Source organism: Phodopus roborovskii, unplaced genomic scaffold, assembly GCF_943737965.1.
Source record: "Phodopus roborovskii unplaced genomic scaffold, PHOROB, whole genome shotgun sequence".
In the NCBI taxonomy this organism is placed as follows: domain Eukaryota; kingdom Metazoa; phylum Chordata; class Mammalia; order Rodentia; family Cricetidae; genus Phodopus; species Phodopus roborovskii.
In genome coordinates, this window is record NW_026126410.1 from 18,746,985 (window position 1) to 18,763,928 (window position 16,944).

Here is a 16,944-nt window from a genome sequence, read left to right on the forward strand (position 1 = left end):
TTGCCATGTAGCCCAGGATGATTTCAGACTCACAGCAATCCTGCCTCAGCAGGAAAAATTGCCTCAAACCACATAGTTAAAAAACAAAGTCCCTGGTGGATAAGACTTTGAATCTTAAACTCTGAACTAATATGCCATCTCTCTTTACTCCAAACAGATTGTCTAGGGAACTTAACGTTAGGTTGACTTGGTTCTAAATATAAAGAAGGCCTCTTAGATCAGGGCTTTATATCCTGACTCTGTCTTACACCATCAACTCCCAGGGTACATGCTCACTGTAAATGCATAGCTGTACAGAAATGCCTAACTTGTGTATTAGCACAGATGTGAGTTAATACTTACAAGAATGCCCCCACGACTCTTTGTGAGTATACATTAACATAGTCTAATTACCCAAGTCAACAAGATGCAAAAATCTTTTGGCAACTCTCTATTTTTCATTCTTGTTTGTCTGTATGATGTGTTTGTGTGTCTGTGTGCCAGACAGCATGTATGATTATCAAAGAATAACTCTGTATATTTTTCTCTTTCCACTTTTTACATGGGTTCTGGGGATTGGATTTGTGTCATCAAGTTTTCCTAATAGCTGCTTTTCCCTGAGCCATCTCTCTGATCCACAGAAATCTTACTGTCTTCTCAATATGCCTTTACAGATTAAACTGACATGTTAAAATCATAAAGATGGAGCAGCTACAGGAGTAAGTAATTCAACAAGTGTGAGACTTTAGAGCTGCATCTAATGAGTTTTCTCAGAGGTCATTCAAAGACAGTGGAGGTGTCCATTCCCTGATGGTCTCAAGGTTTGGCCTACAGGTTAATATTTCACATGTCCTATTAAGCACTCCAGCAGGCAGAAACAGACATAGTGTAATCAAGGAAGCATATTCCCTGTCCAGGACAAAGTTCTAGGCACTTGAAGCAAAGATGTTTATGCTGCTTTCTTCTTGAATCTCCTTAATTCCCTTCACTATGTCTGCTTCATGCTCCTCTTTGTGAAAGTCATAATTGATATGTTTAAAAAAAAGTCCTGAGATTGTGAATTTTAAAAAGTACAGATTAAAAGTGGTGGATTTAAAAACAGCAAATAACAAAAGAAGCATGTTAAAAGGAGAAAAAAAATCAGTTTTGAGCTCAAAAGCTTTCATGGTTAGGTTTTGTGTTAATGAGTGCATTTATTATTCCTAAAATGGACATTTTTACAAAGTTTTAAGATCTTGGTGGGCAGACATTCACCTGTGTCCACAATGGCTTAATTCCAGTATTCTCCCCTCTCCCTTAAATGCTAACATCCTTTGATGTTCAGAACCCTATGTGCATTGTTTACTTCAAACCATCTAGTATTTTTTTAAGATTTATTTATTTACTATGTACACAATGTTTTGCCTGCATGTATGTCTGCACAACAGAAGAGGGCACCAAATCTCATTACAGATGGTTGTGAGCCACCATGTAGTTTCTGGGAATCGAACTCAGGACCCCTGGAAGAGCAGCCGATGTTCTTAACCTCTGAGTCATCTGTTCAGCCCCCATATACCATATTTTAAATAATTTCTAGAGCATTTATAATACTCAATATAATGCAAATGCTAAGCAAATAGTTATTATGCTGTTTTATTTAGGGAATGATAATTTTTTAAAGTCTTTACACATTTAGTACAGATGATTTTTTCTGGGTATTTTTGATCAGCAGTTTTTTGAACCCACAGATGTAGAACATTTGGATATGGAGTGCTGACTGGATTAGGTGTGTATACCATATTACCCTGAACTTTGAAAGAAGATTCTCTACTATGTATAGAACTGCCAAGTCCTTCACTCAAGTTATTCTAGCATTTTGAGACAAACAAATTCCTGCCTGTTCTGTATAATTAGAGTAAGAAGGTAGGTTAGAGGTCAGGTATAAGGACCTATAAAATTATGTCATGATGTTGCTTTAGAACCTTGTAGTCAGTAAGGAGTACCAATGAGACACCAGTACAAATCCCATTGACAAGAAGGGCAAGCAACTTTAAGAAAGTATCCATTAGATTTGTTTGCCCTTATAAAGCCTAGACTAGCTATTGCCCACTATGCTGGTTTTTCCAGGTTGCAAAATACTATGACTCACTTTAAGGACAAAACAAACTATAGCTGACTTTTATTAGTGCCAAGGACACAGTCATTCGAAGATGACTCATGCATCCTTCCGTTGTACATCTCTTAGAGCCTTCTCAGAAACCAAGGGAGATGTTGCAAGTTCCAAAGTCATCTGACTTCAGTGCCATGCAAGGAAGCTATTTCCACATTCCTTCAGGGAAATTTGTTTGAAGTTCAAAATCCAACTTGGATGTCTTCACTCAAGTGGAAGCTAATCTCATTGGCTCAGCAAAACTTCACTTACCATTGTCTGTTTTATATAATTTCTTAAGGAGCCCAGGGTATAGACTAACCTTAGAGTCTTCAATTCTTTCTACAGATATATAATCTTACTTCTATTTTCAATCTCCTAATGAAGGAAACACCCTGTTCTAGAAAGCTAGAAAAACCAACTCTTTAGATATGACCTATGTACACATCTTTGAGATTTCATCTGTAATCCTTGCCTTTTACTGTTCATCATGTATGGTTCCTATATAATTTCTTCTTTCCTTGATCTCAAGAGCCATATAATCATGCTGAAAATGAAAGACTATATGTGTAATTCAATATACACATCCATTTTTCTTTCAGAATTTCATAGTAAAGTTTTTCCTCCCTATGTTTCTCTTTGGTTACTACAACTGTTTAGCCCTAAACAGTGAAGGATATACAATGAAGTCCAATACCTTTAGAATAATAACAATGTCATCAAAGCTATGCTTTAACTAAGCTGGTAGGCACAAGCCTGTAATTTAACACGTGTGAAGCTGAAGCAGGAAGGAGGCAGTTTCAAAGCCCACAGTGTGTTTGAAGCCAGCCTGAGAAACTTAGTGAGACTCTGACTCAAAATACTACAGTGAAAAGGACCAAAGAGTAGGGGTGAAATATCAATGGGGAGCTTTCCTGGTATATGTAGTTTTAATCCTTAGTGTCTCCTCCTTACAAATGTTGTCTTTGGTGTCTGAAGAAAGGAATTGTTTATCAAAAGACATGGCCAAGTAGTTCTACTCACCTTCAGCCATTTCTGTCTGTTCCCTCCACCCCCAGGGAGCCAACACTTGATATGGTCATTGGCCTTGAGCTATATTCTGATATGTCATATGATATGACTATACCCACATGCCATGACACCATCCCTCTCCCTTAGGTGCATCAAAAGTGCTTTGCAGCACTTCTCAGATTTCTTTAAAATATTAAAACTTTGGAGTCAAAATTGATAAATTGAATTAGCTAAGTCTTTCTTTAAAACTTTGTTAGCAAAGCCAACAATTTGTTGGAGAATCTGACAACAGGTTCTGCAATGGGCAAGGAACACTTCTCAGCCAATAATTAATTCTGCCTGGTTTGGAAATCTTACCTCTGCTGTCCACATGCACACTGTGGAACTCAGATGTGAAGGATACCCCCACAGGTGCTGTAGGTGCCTTCCATAAAGAGGATAAAATGTATTCCATTCTGGGGAGAATTCTTAGGGTCCATGTTGTTGGCTTAGAAAATTAAAATCAGACATATTAACATACAGATAGAGAGCCCACAAATCCCAAACAATACAATATTTTTAAGGGTAAAACTATGGGTACTTAATTAAACTCTTCTATGTCACATTTAAGATATCCTCTTCAGCCATTAAGTTAAGAAAAAATAGTGTTCATTGCATTGGTTGGAGTTCAGCCCACATCAGTCATATTAAGAAAACTTAATGTTAAGCATACATTGGTATAAAGTCATTTTCAGAATAGTTGAGATGATAAAGGCAGGCCACAGCAAATCTCTCTAGGTAAGCAAATTGCAGAAAAGAGATGGCACCCTAAGGCTGATAAGAAAGTGGGAAGACACAGTTGATGAGTAGGGAGGATGCTCATCTAGTGCTAAAGCCCTATGCTCTGAGTACCTGAGACCGTGAAGTTGCAGAGAACAGTGAAGGCTGAGCTTGGTACATCCAGGAGACACACATTGAAGCTAGTTGTGCAAGTCCAAGAAAGTAGAATTCCAGCTTGACAATATCCCACTAGCAACTCCAGTTGGCAGACCTCATGTGCAACCAGCTGGCAAAGCAGTAGTATTTGCTGAGAACTGAGCCACATGTTGCAAAGACAGATGGAAAAGGGAGGTTCAAATAAGTTTCCATCTACTCCTGGAAGTTAATCTCTAAACTACATTAACTACCCTCTAAAATTTAGCACCCTCTGACAAAATTTCTCACTACATTTCTAAAAACAAAAACCTCACATACAAAAGGAAAGGTAGAGAGTTCTGAGAAATTAAAAAATGTTGATACACACAAATTCACACGTATGATAAGCAAGGAAGAGAATTTATACTGCTCCAACAGCCCAGGCTACCATCCATATGAATGACTCCCACATGCCAAATGAATCTTCTCCCATCAAGGACATTGTGGTCCTGAGGATTTGACAGACAGACATGAGGTTGATCTGTGAGAAACCATGTGATGAGCATGTGTATGTAGAAGGGAGAGAAGAGGACTTCAGAAAAGACCTTGGCTTACCTACTTTCTTCAGGGACAAATGAGCACCAGAGAGAGCAGGATGTAGGGCCAGATGCCCTACAAGTATCAGGAAGTAAAAGCAAAGGTCATTCCCAAAGAAATGATGAACTTGGGGCTCACATCCAGGTGTGAAAAGAGCGGAAGGTAAAGATGATTAGGCATTACTCATGAGCATGACATAGAAAATGAAAATAGCTGCTTTGCTAACATCCAAAGTAGAGCTTCCACAGTACATTTTCCAATTTTTTTTAATTTATAGAAAATTCATTCAATTATTTTTTTTAAAAAAATCCCATTGAAACCTAATTAAGAAAACACAAGTTGAGATACAGAGCTCCAAGAAAGGCATAGATGTATGACATGTACAGTAGGACCACTCACATGCAAGGAAAACAAAGAAATTGGGTGTGCCAGGAAATTATCAGCAAAGTGACTCTGAGAGGAGAATTGAGATTAACAGTCCATTGAGGATGGTAGGAAATGGAAAAGGGCATGAAGTAACAGTCCTTTAGTTTTACAAGCTTAACCTTGAAAGAATCACAGGAAAATAATCATGTAGTAACTGTATTGCACTGAAGTGTTTTCTTTATAAGATGATGTCTGAGAAGAGTTGGGGACTCATTGGAGAGAGGAGAATCATGTGGGAGAAGACCATCAGTGTACTTAGATAGGATCTTAGTTTCACTGATACTATTAGCACAAGAAAGCATCTTCTTGATTTGTAGTAAGTCCTCTGAAGTGAAGAAAATAGCTTTGAGTTTTGAAAATGACTAAGAAAATCACTTGTCATGTCACCAAGAACCGTAGAAACCAATGAAGGCACACAAAACATAGATGGCATGTGCACCACTCACGGCAGCATTACCAAATTATTACATATGGGATGAGTGGCTTAATGCAAGAGAAATTTATTGGCACAGTCCTTCTGAAGGCAGCTAGCCCAAAGTCAGGACATGCTTGCTGAGGCTTTGAGGTAGAACCCCATGCTGCATTGTGCTCTTAGCTTCAGGTGGATGTTAACCATCACTTGACTTTCTTTGGTTGGCAGACACATCAAATTAAGATCTTCTTTTGGATTTATATTTTCATCTGCTTTGTGATTCTCTTTCTCTCAAACCTCGATCTACCTTTGAATAGAAGGCATATGTCATTGGATTTAGGTACCTTCCCAACATAAATCCAACACAATCCCACTTTCTTACAAAAACTCTAGGCACTAAGTCTTAGACATACATTATGGACTAATATATATATATATATATATATATATATATATATATATATATATATAATATACATGTATATTATATATACATTTCATATATATATATATGTATATATATATATATATGAACACTTTCTGTAGCAAGACTGTGATTTCTAAGATAAAATTCATCAATGGGATGTTAAGGAATTCTGACACTGAACCAGACTGTGTGGGATAGAAAACTGGTTCTGTCACTTGGCAGGTGGTAAAGTGTCTGTGCCTTGGTTTTCCGTGGGAAGGTGTATTAATATTGTAATACAGAGCTATTGAAGGATTTTTAAGAGTTAAACAAGAAAAAGTCAAGTCTTAATTTTTATCTCCCATGTCTATGAAACAGCATGTATTCACATGTGGTAGGTTTGGTCCATGGTGTTGCCATATATGGGCAACACAGTATAGAAAGAAGAAGGCTTCTGTGGTACGGGAGTATCCTAGCCCTGAGATGGCTTTACAGTAAGTTTCTAAGCAGAGTGGCTCTCCTCTGCCATTGGTCTATAGTTTTAGAATGTTCATCCTCTCAAGTTCCTCTAGAGTATATAGAAACAGAATACCATGCAGTCAAAGGACCTTTTGAAACATTAGTTTACCCCTGTGTACCTGCAATGGCTATTTTCTTTTCTGTAATACACATGGAGGCATTATAAGAGCCCGAGGAACTACTGTTTTGAAGATTCTAATGGTGAATAGTAGCATAAAAGCATTTATTAATGTACTCAATGAATTGTACAAGAGATATCCTGAAACTCTCTGATACACTAGTTTGTCAATGAAAAAATGGAAATCATTTACTTATATTACTAATTTTTCAAATAGCATATGGAATAATGTGTTTCATTTTCACACACACACACACACACACACACACACATATAATTGTACTGAGCTCGTATTTACCCCTACTACCTTCCCCCATCAAAACTTCTCCTGTCAGTTATTCCCCTTCCTCTTTTACATATTCCTCCTTAAGCTTTCACACTGCATATGTATGATATATGCCATATATGTATAATATATGCCTATATATATTTAAATCTAGACTTCATATATAAGAGAAAGATGTGATATTTTGTCTTTCTTCCTTCCAAGTTCCCTCTCTTGTTTCCCCCCTCTCCCTTCCCCAAAGTTCCCATTCTACTTACATGTCATATCCACATATGAGAGAGAAAATGCAATGTTTACATTTCTGAGTCTGGCATATGTTGATTAACAAGTTGATTTCCAATACTACTGCCCCCACCACCACCACATACCATGCAGGTATTTAAAGTCCAGGGCTCATACAACCCGAAAGTTATATGTAGAATCTCAATAATAGGTTTTTAAATCTCTCAGTGAAATAATAACTCTGTTCTTTTCTATTTTGGGTGTGCTGGGGAAACAAGTCAGCTTGTAAGTATTCTTTTATACTCCTGGAGCACAACTACCTTTCTTAGCAGTTGTGTGGATAACTGAAACTCTGAATAGCCATTTTCAGACATCAGTTACAATCTTAACGAGCTCAGCAGGTCTGTTTCTATTTTGCTATGAAACCTAACCAGTTTGTGATCCCTATCTTTGATGCTAGATTCTTATGCCAAAGTTCTAACACAAGTTGCCGCACTAGGTAATCATTAAATGCTACCAGAAATCAAATGCTTGAAGAAAAATTTACCGAACAATCTCTTCCCATTCTGGGGAGCTTCAAAGGGAATAAGCCTGCCTCCAGAGTTCAGCCTGATAGAGAAGGATTTGCAAATGCATGCAGTTAACAAGAACATACAGGCAACAGAATGGCCTCTGTGGACATTGATGGCGTGAGCTTGGGTTTGCTTTATTGTTGCCTCACTATGCTTTTCCTCAACCCACAGGTGTGTGTCGTGGGTTATGTTCATTTGAGACCTGCATATTGAAGATTGCCTGGTGTCAGTGAGTGTCTGCTGCTGGGTTTTCTGCTTGCCTTCCTGCCATGTCTAACGAAGTAGAAACAAGCACAACCAATGGTCAGCCTGACCAACAGGCTGCACCAAAAGTGCCATCAAAGAAGGAAAAGAAGAAAGGTATGGGCAAATGGCTCTTGTTTGGCTGTCACGTGAGCTTACTCTTAAGTTCTGAGAAGGGAACTTTTATTTCTGGCAAAAGCAATTGGTTTGACTTCTGTGTGACAATACTTATTTTTTGCATCTATGATTATACCAACTGAAGTTCGGTTAGGAAAATTTCATAGTATTTTCTTAATTTTATATTTTTTTGTTTAAACATGTGGCTAATTATACAGTCATAACTATTGTGTAATTATCATTCAGTAATCTATTTACCACTTTGTTTTACTAACATCACCAGGTTTGAAAAATCAAAACTTTAATAAAACAACACTGGGCTTTAAGTACTGGGCTTTAAGTACTTCTAGATAGTGTCCAAGGCCTTAATCTGCCAGAGCTGGAGAAGATGCCATGGACTTCCTGCTTTGCTTTGGCCATGGCCCTTCAGTTCTAGGAATGAGACAGCATGTGTTTTTTGAGAGGAGAAAAGAAAATACAAAGGAAGCTATAATTACCCAATGATAGCCATGGAAATTTACCCTCAATTTGCTTTTGTGTTTTGATGGTTCAAAATGCTTGAAAATTTCTTTGGTGCCTTATTTTTTTTTTCATTAAAAAGAATATGCCATTTTGTAAAATCCATTCAAAACATTAAAAACTTTGATGAAGAATATTCCCAAGTCCCAATTCATGTGTTCTCATGAATTTCTCATCTGCATTTTGTGTCCTCAGGAAGTGTTTGTTGTTTGTTCTTATTTTTTTCCTCTTAATCTCAATTCTGTAGTCAATATTATGAAACATCATTTTTCTTAAAAGAAGTAAAAATGAGACAGTGGGAATCCCATGTATGATCAATTATGGTATGATAAAGATTTATGCTATTCAATTTGGGGGGATAGTGAGCACATGTTGTCATACTTAAGGGTGACATTTAAAAATAGGATTTACCCTGCATTTCTTTTTTACTTCTCAGGTTCTGAAAAGACAGATGAGTATCTGTTGGCCAGGTTCAAAGGTGATGGTGTAAAATATAAGGCCAAGCTAATAGGTATTGATGATGTGCCTGATGCAAGAGGAGACAAAATGAGCCAAGATTCTATGATGAAACTCAAGGTAGAGAGGGAAAGAATTCATTGTCTGTTTCAACTATGTGTCTAAAAGGGGGAATTCGATTAGCTCCCATCAACCCAAGCTTTGTTTGTTTGGTTGTTTGGTTTTGTTTGTTTTGTTGTTTTGGTTTGTTTTTTTTTTTTTTTTTTTTTTTTTTTTTTTTTTTTTTTTTTTTTGAGACAGGGTTTCTCTGTGGCTTTGGAGCCTGTCCTTGAATTCAATGTGTAGACCAGGCTGGACTGAATTCACAAAGATCCACCTGCCTCTGCCTTCTGAATGCTGGGATTAAAGGTGTACACCACCACTGCCTGGCTTCAAGCTTTTCTATTCATATATTGATCCACTAGTGTTTTCTTTCTGGAGAAGCATGTTTACTCTGAATCTGAAATTGTTCTAGAATTCATCTTTAATCAAGGGTCACAAGATTCTGGGTGCCTTTTCTTTTGGGTAAACTCAGTACTTAGATGAGCAAAGCCCATCCCTAAATTCTCAGTCATTAAATGATCTACAAGGCTTGGGGCAGCTGTGTGTGATATCTTATTCTACATGGAAGACACAAAGTAGGGACTTAGACAATGGCTCAGTGGATAAGTGTAAGGACCAGAATTTAGATCTCCAGCACCTACAGGAATACTGCATAACTGTGACAGCCCATCTGCAATCATGACATTCCAGGGCAGAGACAGTATTCCCATAGCAACCTGGTCTATACTAGAGAATTTGAGCTCTGTGCTCAAGATGAATCCCTGCCTCAGTATAGAAAGTAGAGAGCAATCAAGAAAGATGTTCAGTGTCATCTTCTGGACTCCATACATATGTATATCATATATATGCAAATATGTGTATGTATACATATGTATATTCTCCAAAGTAATCAAAACTAAATAAATTTTAAAAGAAGTCACAGAATGCCTATTGACTGAGAAATAAATTATTCAAGTAAAATATAGGACTCTAGTTGGAAATTGCCATTCAGTGTTTTGAATTTGTATGTGTGCACATGTTCATATGTATGTGCATGTATGTGCATGTGAGTGTGTCCAGAGGTTGACAATGAGTGCCTTCATTAGTTGTGCTCTACCTTATTCTTTGAGACAGAGTAGCTCGCCGTGTCTGGAGCTTACCAATTTGGCTAAACTAACTGACCAGCGAGCTCCACGGATATTACAGTCTCAGCCTCCCTAGCACTGAGATTACTTGTGTATACCATAGCACCCAACATTTTATATGGGTTTTGGGGGAGTCAAACAAGTATTCGTGCTCACATGACAAACACTCTGAGCCATCTTCGCTGGCTTAGTGTTTCAGAAATTTTAATTTCTACACTATGCTACTATGTAGACCTAATTAAATAATACAAGGTTTAGGTGAGCCATCCTCTGGGGATGAGAGTGTGTGTGTGTGTGTGTGTGTGTGTGTGTGTGTGTGTGTGTGTGTAATAACCCATCCATTACCCTTGATCAAAAGTGCTTAATCTTTTCATAGATGCCATCCAAGCTGAAAACAAATCAGTTTATCTTTCAAAACTTTTGTCATAAGAAGTATTATAGGATACTTTAAAATACATTTCTCTCATCCCAATTTCACCAGGGAATGGCAGCAGCTGGCCGGTCTCAGGGACAGCACAAGCAAAGGATCTGGGTCAACATTTCCCTGTCTGGCATAAAAATTATTGACGAGAAAACTGGGGTAAGAATTTGTGCTGCTTGCAATAGTTTACTCCTGAGTCTGACCATAGTTGAATTCCAGTGGAAAACCCTTTTCGTCCTCAAATAAGTAAAGGATAATACCATGTACTACTTCTCTAAATTAGGCAATAGAAAGAAAGGAATCAAGGTATCTTATTTTGAAGTTCATTTTCTATAAGAGATGTGAACAAGCCCCCAAACACAAATGTATCACTGCTGTTGTATGGTAATTATTTTGAACTTCAGACTAAACTAAGTTAATCTTAATATCCAACTTATTTTAAGGTATTGATCATGTGTGAATTTGGAGGCTAGTTCCAACCCTTTAGAATGTTTTTCATCTTTCTTTACCCCTACTCTTCCCAACTGGCAGATATAACTTATTTGGATTTTGTTTTAGTTTTCCTTTCTTTTTTATTTGAGGTAGCTATTATTCTATCACATACAATCAGTTTTCCTTCGTTATTGTTTACTTTATTCTAATCAGTACCCCAAAATAATAGTATTTTAGGTGTTCTGTAGTACTTTTTCCTTTGTTCTATAAAACACTGTAGGATTCAAAGTGTCATTTGTAACTCTGCTATAAAACACTGTTCATATCAAGACAACATGGCAAGATGTCTATTCATCCCTTCCAAGAGATACCTGTTATCTAATATGCAAAATCTGCCTGCCAGACTTAGGGCCAGGGCACCACGGTAAACGCCCACTTTGCTTGCTGTTCATTAGTTCCTCGGGTATGATTGTCTTTTATCACTATCATTCAGCCCTTAATAACTTTATCTCAAGTCCCCTAGGCAACGGTAGCAGGTTTCTCTCATAAGCATTATTTCTTTCTCCTCCAAGTATGATCTCTTTGGCAAGTTAATTTTAATACTCATATAAAATGATAAATATGAATTCATAACATTTATAAGAAACCATATAACATTTTTATTTGTTTCATAAAAACTTCATTTGGCAAAAATTAGTGTCTTATAGACTGAAGACCTGCTGTCAAGTCAAACTCAGTGGTTCAGAGGTGTCACTTGGCTTATCTTTTCAGTGATCTTAGGCATTTAGAAATGCAATTCAAGACACATTTTGCCACCTATGATAACTTTGAGGAGTTGAATCCTGGTGCTGGTGCTGGCTGGAAAGGATCAAGAGAGGTGGAGAAATCAGAGGACAGAAACCAATAGAGTCTCTGTGACATTTGACTTCAAATGACAAGGTCCCTCTAAGACAGGATGAAAATTATTATGGCAGCATTTCATAGCTTTGAGGTTCACTGGGTTCAGTCATCTTAATAAAATACAGGAGCCCTCCTGACAAATTCTTCAGCTTACTTACTTAGGTTGTCCATTTAAATTTGTCATTTTGTTAGGAAGCTAGACCTGCTTGAGTTTTGTTTGAATTTGACTTCTTGTTATTGCTTTATTGTAGGATGTGGCTCTAATTTTGATATGTGCTCAGTTGGTTATTCAGTTGGTTAGCTGGTTTTGAGATACTATCTTGTTGTGTTGCCTGAGCTGGTTTTTAATTCATAGGGCAAACTACTTCTCTGTCACAATCTTCCCAGTTCTATAAAGGCCACACCACACCCAGGTCCACTTGGGTTGGTTTAAAGGTTATGTATTCCTCCTTCACTGTAGAAATTCTTGAATTCATCTCAGTCCTTCCTTGCATGTGGCATTATATCTTATGGATAGAGAGTCAAGTCGAGCACTTATATTTTTAGCAAGAATGTTTTTCTACTTTTGTTTTGTATTAACTCTTCCTTTTGGAGCCCTTTCAAGAAAAAAATAAATCTAGATCTAGCCTGAATCAAACACTAAGAGGCTTTAACCTCTTGGTACATGCCTTCACATATGTTTCTGATGGTCAGTTGTGATAGCCAACAAGTATGTTCTATATTACTCACTGTTGTTCTTTCCTGTTCCCTTTTAAGGTAATAGAGCATGAACATCCAGTAAATAAAATTTCTTTCATTGCCCGTGATGTGACAGACAATAGAGCATTTGGTTATGTGTGTGGAGGAGAAGGCCAGCATCAATTTTTTGCCATAAAAACAGGGCAACAGGTAAGCTCTAAGACACAGTACACCTGAGGATTGGTCATCTGTTGAGAAAAGGAGTGTTTATAATTAACAAGAATTACTCGAAACAATTCATTAAGCCACAGTTCTTTAGGTCAATCATCATTCAGACAATAATTTATGCCTGAAAAAACTATTGAAAATGTCACTGATACTCATGTGTGTAGCAAAAGAATTGTGAGAATGGAATTTCTAATAGTGCTACTAATGAATTTATAACAGTATTGGATTATTCCCAGGGACCTTGAGGAAACTACAAAAATAGTCATGGTACCTCTTATTTTGTCTGAAGACTTGAAAAAAGTTCTGTTGTGATAAGTATGTTCTTAGAATTAGTGAAAACGTGTATTGACCTTAAGTCCTTTAGTTATCTGAGGGTGGAGATTCTCTATAATATAGGGAAGGGTTGTAAGGAATCTCGATAGGAAATATAAAGTACTGATGGGAATTGATTATGGACAAAGAGTGAAGATGTAAACAAAATGTTGTTAATGCTTTCTGTCACTTCAGGCTGAACCATTAGTTGTTGATCTTAAAGACCTTTTTCAAGTTATCTACAATGTAAAGAAAAAGGAAGAAGAAAAGAAAAAGGCAAGTGCTGCTTGAGAGACGTTCTGCTGGGTTCACAACTATATTCAGGCTCTATTTGGTGTCACATTTGAAAGCCATGGCTAAAGAGCTGAGCTTCTTTCCTTCCATGTGTAGCACTGTCCATTGTTCCTAGCAAGGAAATGGTGGGATTTTGTGCTTAGGACCATCTGATTTCAGTCTCTGGCTCCTTATAATGTTCATACTTGTTAAAGGACTTGACAGAGCAACCAAGCTTAAATCTAGAAAGTTTTCAAAGCTAGTATCTATGTGAAGAGGGGAGGGGCATATATAGGAAAATAGACAAGATTTTTTTTTCTCTTGGCCTATGAATGTGGCTATATTTGTTTCTTTTCTAACTCTCTTCCCAAGTACTAAGCTTAGTGAACCTGTGTCTTTCTGTTTAGGTCGAAGAAGCCAGCAAAGCAGAGGAGGTAAAGCTGCCTTTTGACTTCCTGTGAAGTGGGTGATGTGTGGAAGCCATGTTGGCTCCCTGCAAAAGCATTCTCCCCTCCTGTCTTGGTCCTCTGAGCTAGTGGCCACTCTTTCCATGGGAGTAAATAGTTAAAAATTATTAGAGAGCAAATTATAACAGCTTAATAGGATAGTTGGGCATGGAAATAATTTTTATGGGGCTACTTCATCAATTTAATATTTGCCTGTTATTTGCAGAATGGGAGTGAGGCCCTAATGACCCTTGATGATCAAGCTAACAAACTGAAGCTGGTATGTTTGGGATGTTTTGTATTCATTAAATATGGGTTTCTACCTCCTGTAGATCTTGCTAATACTGAACCTATATTGAATCCATAGGAAATTCAATTAGGACAAGTATTTTCCTATATATTGAAGTAATATCTATGTTAGTTTACAACATAGTCTATTTAGTAGGTTACCATTCTCTAATACAGCACTTCTTTAAGGTGTTGACCAGAGTGATGTGCTTGGGGACAAGCCTACATTTCCTGACATAAGCAGCTTAATATCAAATCTGAATGAAATCAGCTACAATCAATTATGACAACTATTTCCTATAGTTTAGGACACAAACAATTACAATGATAGACAAAGTAATTGTTTTTAGTAGACACATCTGAATCTAATCCAAATACTTTTTTAAGGGTATTGACCAGATGGATTTGTTTGGGGACATGTCTACACCTCCTGACCTAAATAGTCCAACAGTAAGTGCTTTGTTTTTAAATTTGCAATGTAATTGAAATAACATCTATAATCCCAAATTTACAATTAACCAGAAAGCTTGATCATTTCATGGAAACTTGGAATGTCTTGCATTTTCCTCATGGAATAGAAGTGGCTCCTAGAAAAATAATTTGAATCTTAAGTCACCATAGGAACCTACCACTACTAATTTAGATATATTAGCATAGCACAGAGGCTAAATCTGCACTGCTAGCCAGTCAATGTGTTCCTTCTTGGTAATAATTTAGGATCAGAGGGAGGATCTGTATTATTATTCTTGGCATAAATCTACTTGAAAGAAGTATGTTTATTAAATAATAAATCCTAAATTGTCTTAGTTTCCTCATCTTTTTCTGCTTTTCTTTTTTGCAATTTATCAGCATGAGTTTGACAAGAAATAAGAGTTAAACAAGGAGCCAGGCATGGTGGCACATGCCTTTAATCCCAGCACTCAGGAGGCAGAGTCAGGTGGATATTTGTGATTTCAAGGCCAGCCTGGTCTACAAAGCGACTTCCAGGACAGCCAGGGCTGCACAGAGAAACTTGTCTTGAAAATACAAAAGCAAACAAACAAAAAAAGGAGCTTAATAAGGTTCATTTTATGATTAACAAAAGTCTCTTCATTTTAGGAAATTGCTAGTTTTTATAGAACAATATTGGCAGGCCTGTGTCAGTCGTGTGAGAATATAGCAGTATTTTACTTTATTGATATGAAAATATTCGTCCAGCAGGAAAACTCACTTATGCTGAGATTTAAGGTTTAAGCCTTATTTTTCAGATCATCTATAAAACAGGCCCCACACAGAAATAATCATGTCATTTTGAACCAACTTTTATTATTCATTTCCTAGTTTCCTGAGCACCTGCTATTGGCAAATAATAGCAGCAAGAAAGATGCAACCATTCTGTCTACCAAGGGCCACATTGAATGATGCAAATTTCAGGATGTTCACCTAGCATGCAGATTCAGATAATGTTTCCAAGGAAGGGAGTTTCTAGACTTGAACATTAGCAATAAGAAGGCAATAGCTAGGCAAGCAGAGAATTGGTACATGCAGAATAATGGAGGAAGTGTCTGGATAAGACCCTTTTAAATCAGGAAATTTTCAAGTAAGTTTTCATGATGTGTAGATCTCAGGTATTGAAGTGAGTCAGAGAGAGAGATTGGGAAGAATTTTTATTTCCAAGAGTACTACAGAGGAGCCCAGCAGGCACATCCTCACTGCACAAATCCACAGAAGCATGAACTGTGTACAGTCATCTCTGTACCTACACATAAGAATCATACTGTGTGATGGCATCTTAACATCCTTGCAGAGACTACAATAGAGGAGCTAGAACTACTGGGTAGTCATCCACATAATGAGTCCTTTCCTATTCACTATCCCTTGGCACATTCATTTTTAGTGTTTTCAGGATAAGATTTTTGGCATATTAGGTTAGCTGATACTGGAAGGACCATCCTGGTTCTGAGGGCTTTTTGATTCCTCGACAGTCTTGGCAATTCTTTATTAGTAGATAAGAGAAATCAATATCTGTGCAATTGTCTTTCTAAGTGTCACACTGAAACAGGCCACCCAAGAGAGAGGAAAACTCTTACAATGAAATTGCAGAGGAAGAAGCAAGAAGGCACTTACTTCCTTGACTTTTGTGGATTTTTGAAGCATTCTGCATACATAATGAAAATACAGCATGGATGATCCTTATTCTTATACCAGTGTTCTTCCAAACTAAAAATTTTTATTTGTATAAATTTAAGTTTTAGTTTAAAAATAAGTTAAATATAAATATAATCAATGTAGGTAATATCTGGTAAGTTTTTTGTTGTTGTTGTTTGAGTTTTGTTTTTAAGGGCTAACAGGACTAACTATGTGTTCGTTAGACTTTGGCAACATATTCTGTTGCATTGACTCCAGATGCAGAGGTCACAAAATAGATGTTTCTCTGACTAGTAAAATTAGCATGTTTCAGAGGTTTTCAACTCTTAAAACAATTGCTCTGGAAAACGTAAAGTGTAGAAGAAAAATAACCAAATTACTTAGTCTCTTTTAGTTATCCTTCGTGGCTATAGCTTCTCCCAAATTGATGAACAAAGCTTTTACACACGTCAAATATAGTGTTTACATCCCTTAGAACATATTTTTTTTTTCAAAATTACTGGAGCTTTGTTTCATGGTGCCTAAGAAATAAAGAGAAAGGGGAATTAAAGGAGGGAAGAAGGTACAGAGTCAGGCAAAAGTGAATGAGGAAAAGGAGAAATAGACGAGGTATGTGACCTTTAACTTTGAAAACCTGACCACTTGAAAGACTACAAGAAATGATCCACTATCGTAGGCATTAAACCTGGCAAATTAGATTAGGTACAA

At 37.0% G+C, this 16,944-nt stretch overlaps 1 protein-coding gene across 1 annotated transcript in view; it reads left to right on the forward strand.

Moving 5' to 3' along the window:
* Dab2 (DAB adaptor protein 2) overlaps nucleotides 1-16,944 on the forward strand; it is a 51,106-nt gene that overhangs the window by 21,522 nt on the left and 12,640 nt on the right. The window contains exons 2-9 of the mRNA XM_051182502.1: nucleotides 7,742-7,930; nucleotides 8,886-9,025; nucleotides 10,613-10,711; nucleotides 12,641-12,772; nucleotides 13,298-13,378; nucleotides 13,783-13,809; nucleotides 14,048-14,101; nucleotides 14,497-14,559. Coding sequence (XP_051038459.1) covers nucleotides 7,840-7,930; nucleotides 8,886-9,025; nucleotides 10,613-10,711; nucleotides 12,641-12,772; nucleotides 13,298-13,378; nucleotides 13,783-13,809; nucleotides 14,048-14,101; nucleotides 14,497-14,559 — 687 coding nt within the window. The 5' untranslated portion in view covers nucleotides 7,742-7,839. The remainder of the gene's footprint in view (nucleotides 1-7,741; nucleotides 7,931-8,885; nucleotides 9,026-10,612; nucleotides 10,712-12,640; nucleotides 12,773-13,297; nucleotides 13,379-13,782; nucleotides 13,810-14,047; nucleotides 14,102-14,496; nucleotides 14,560-16,944) is intronic.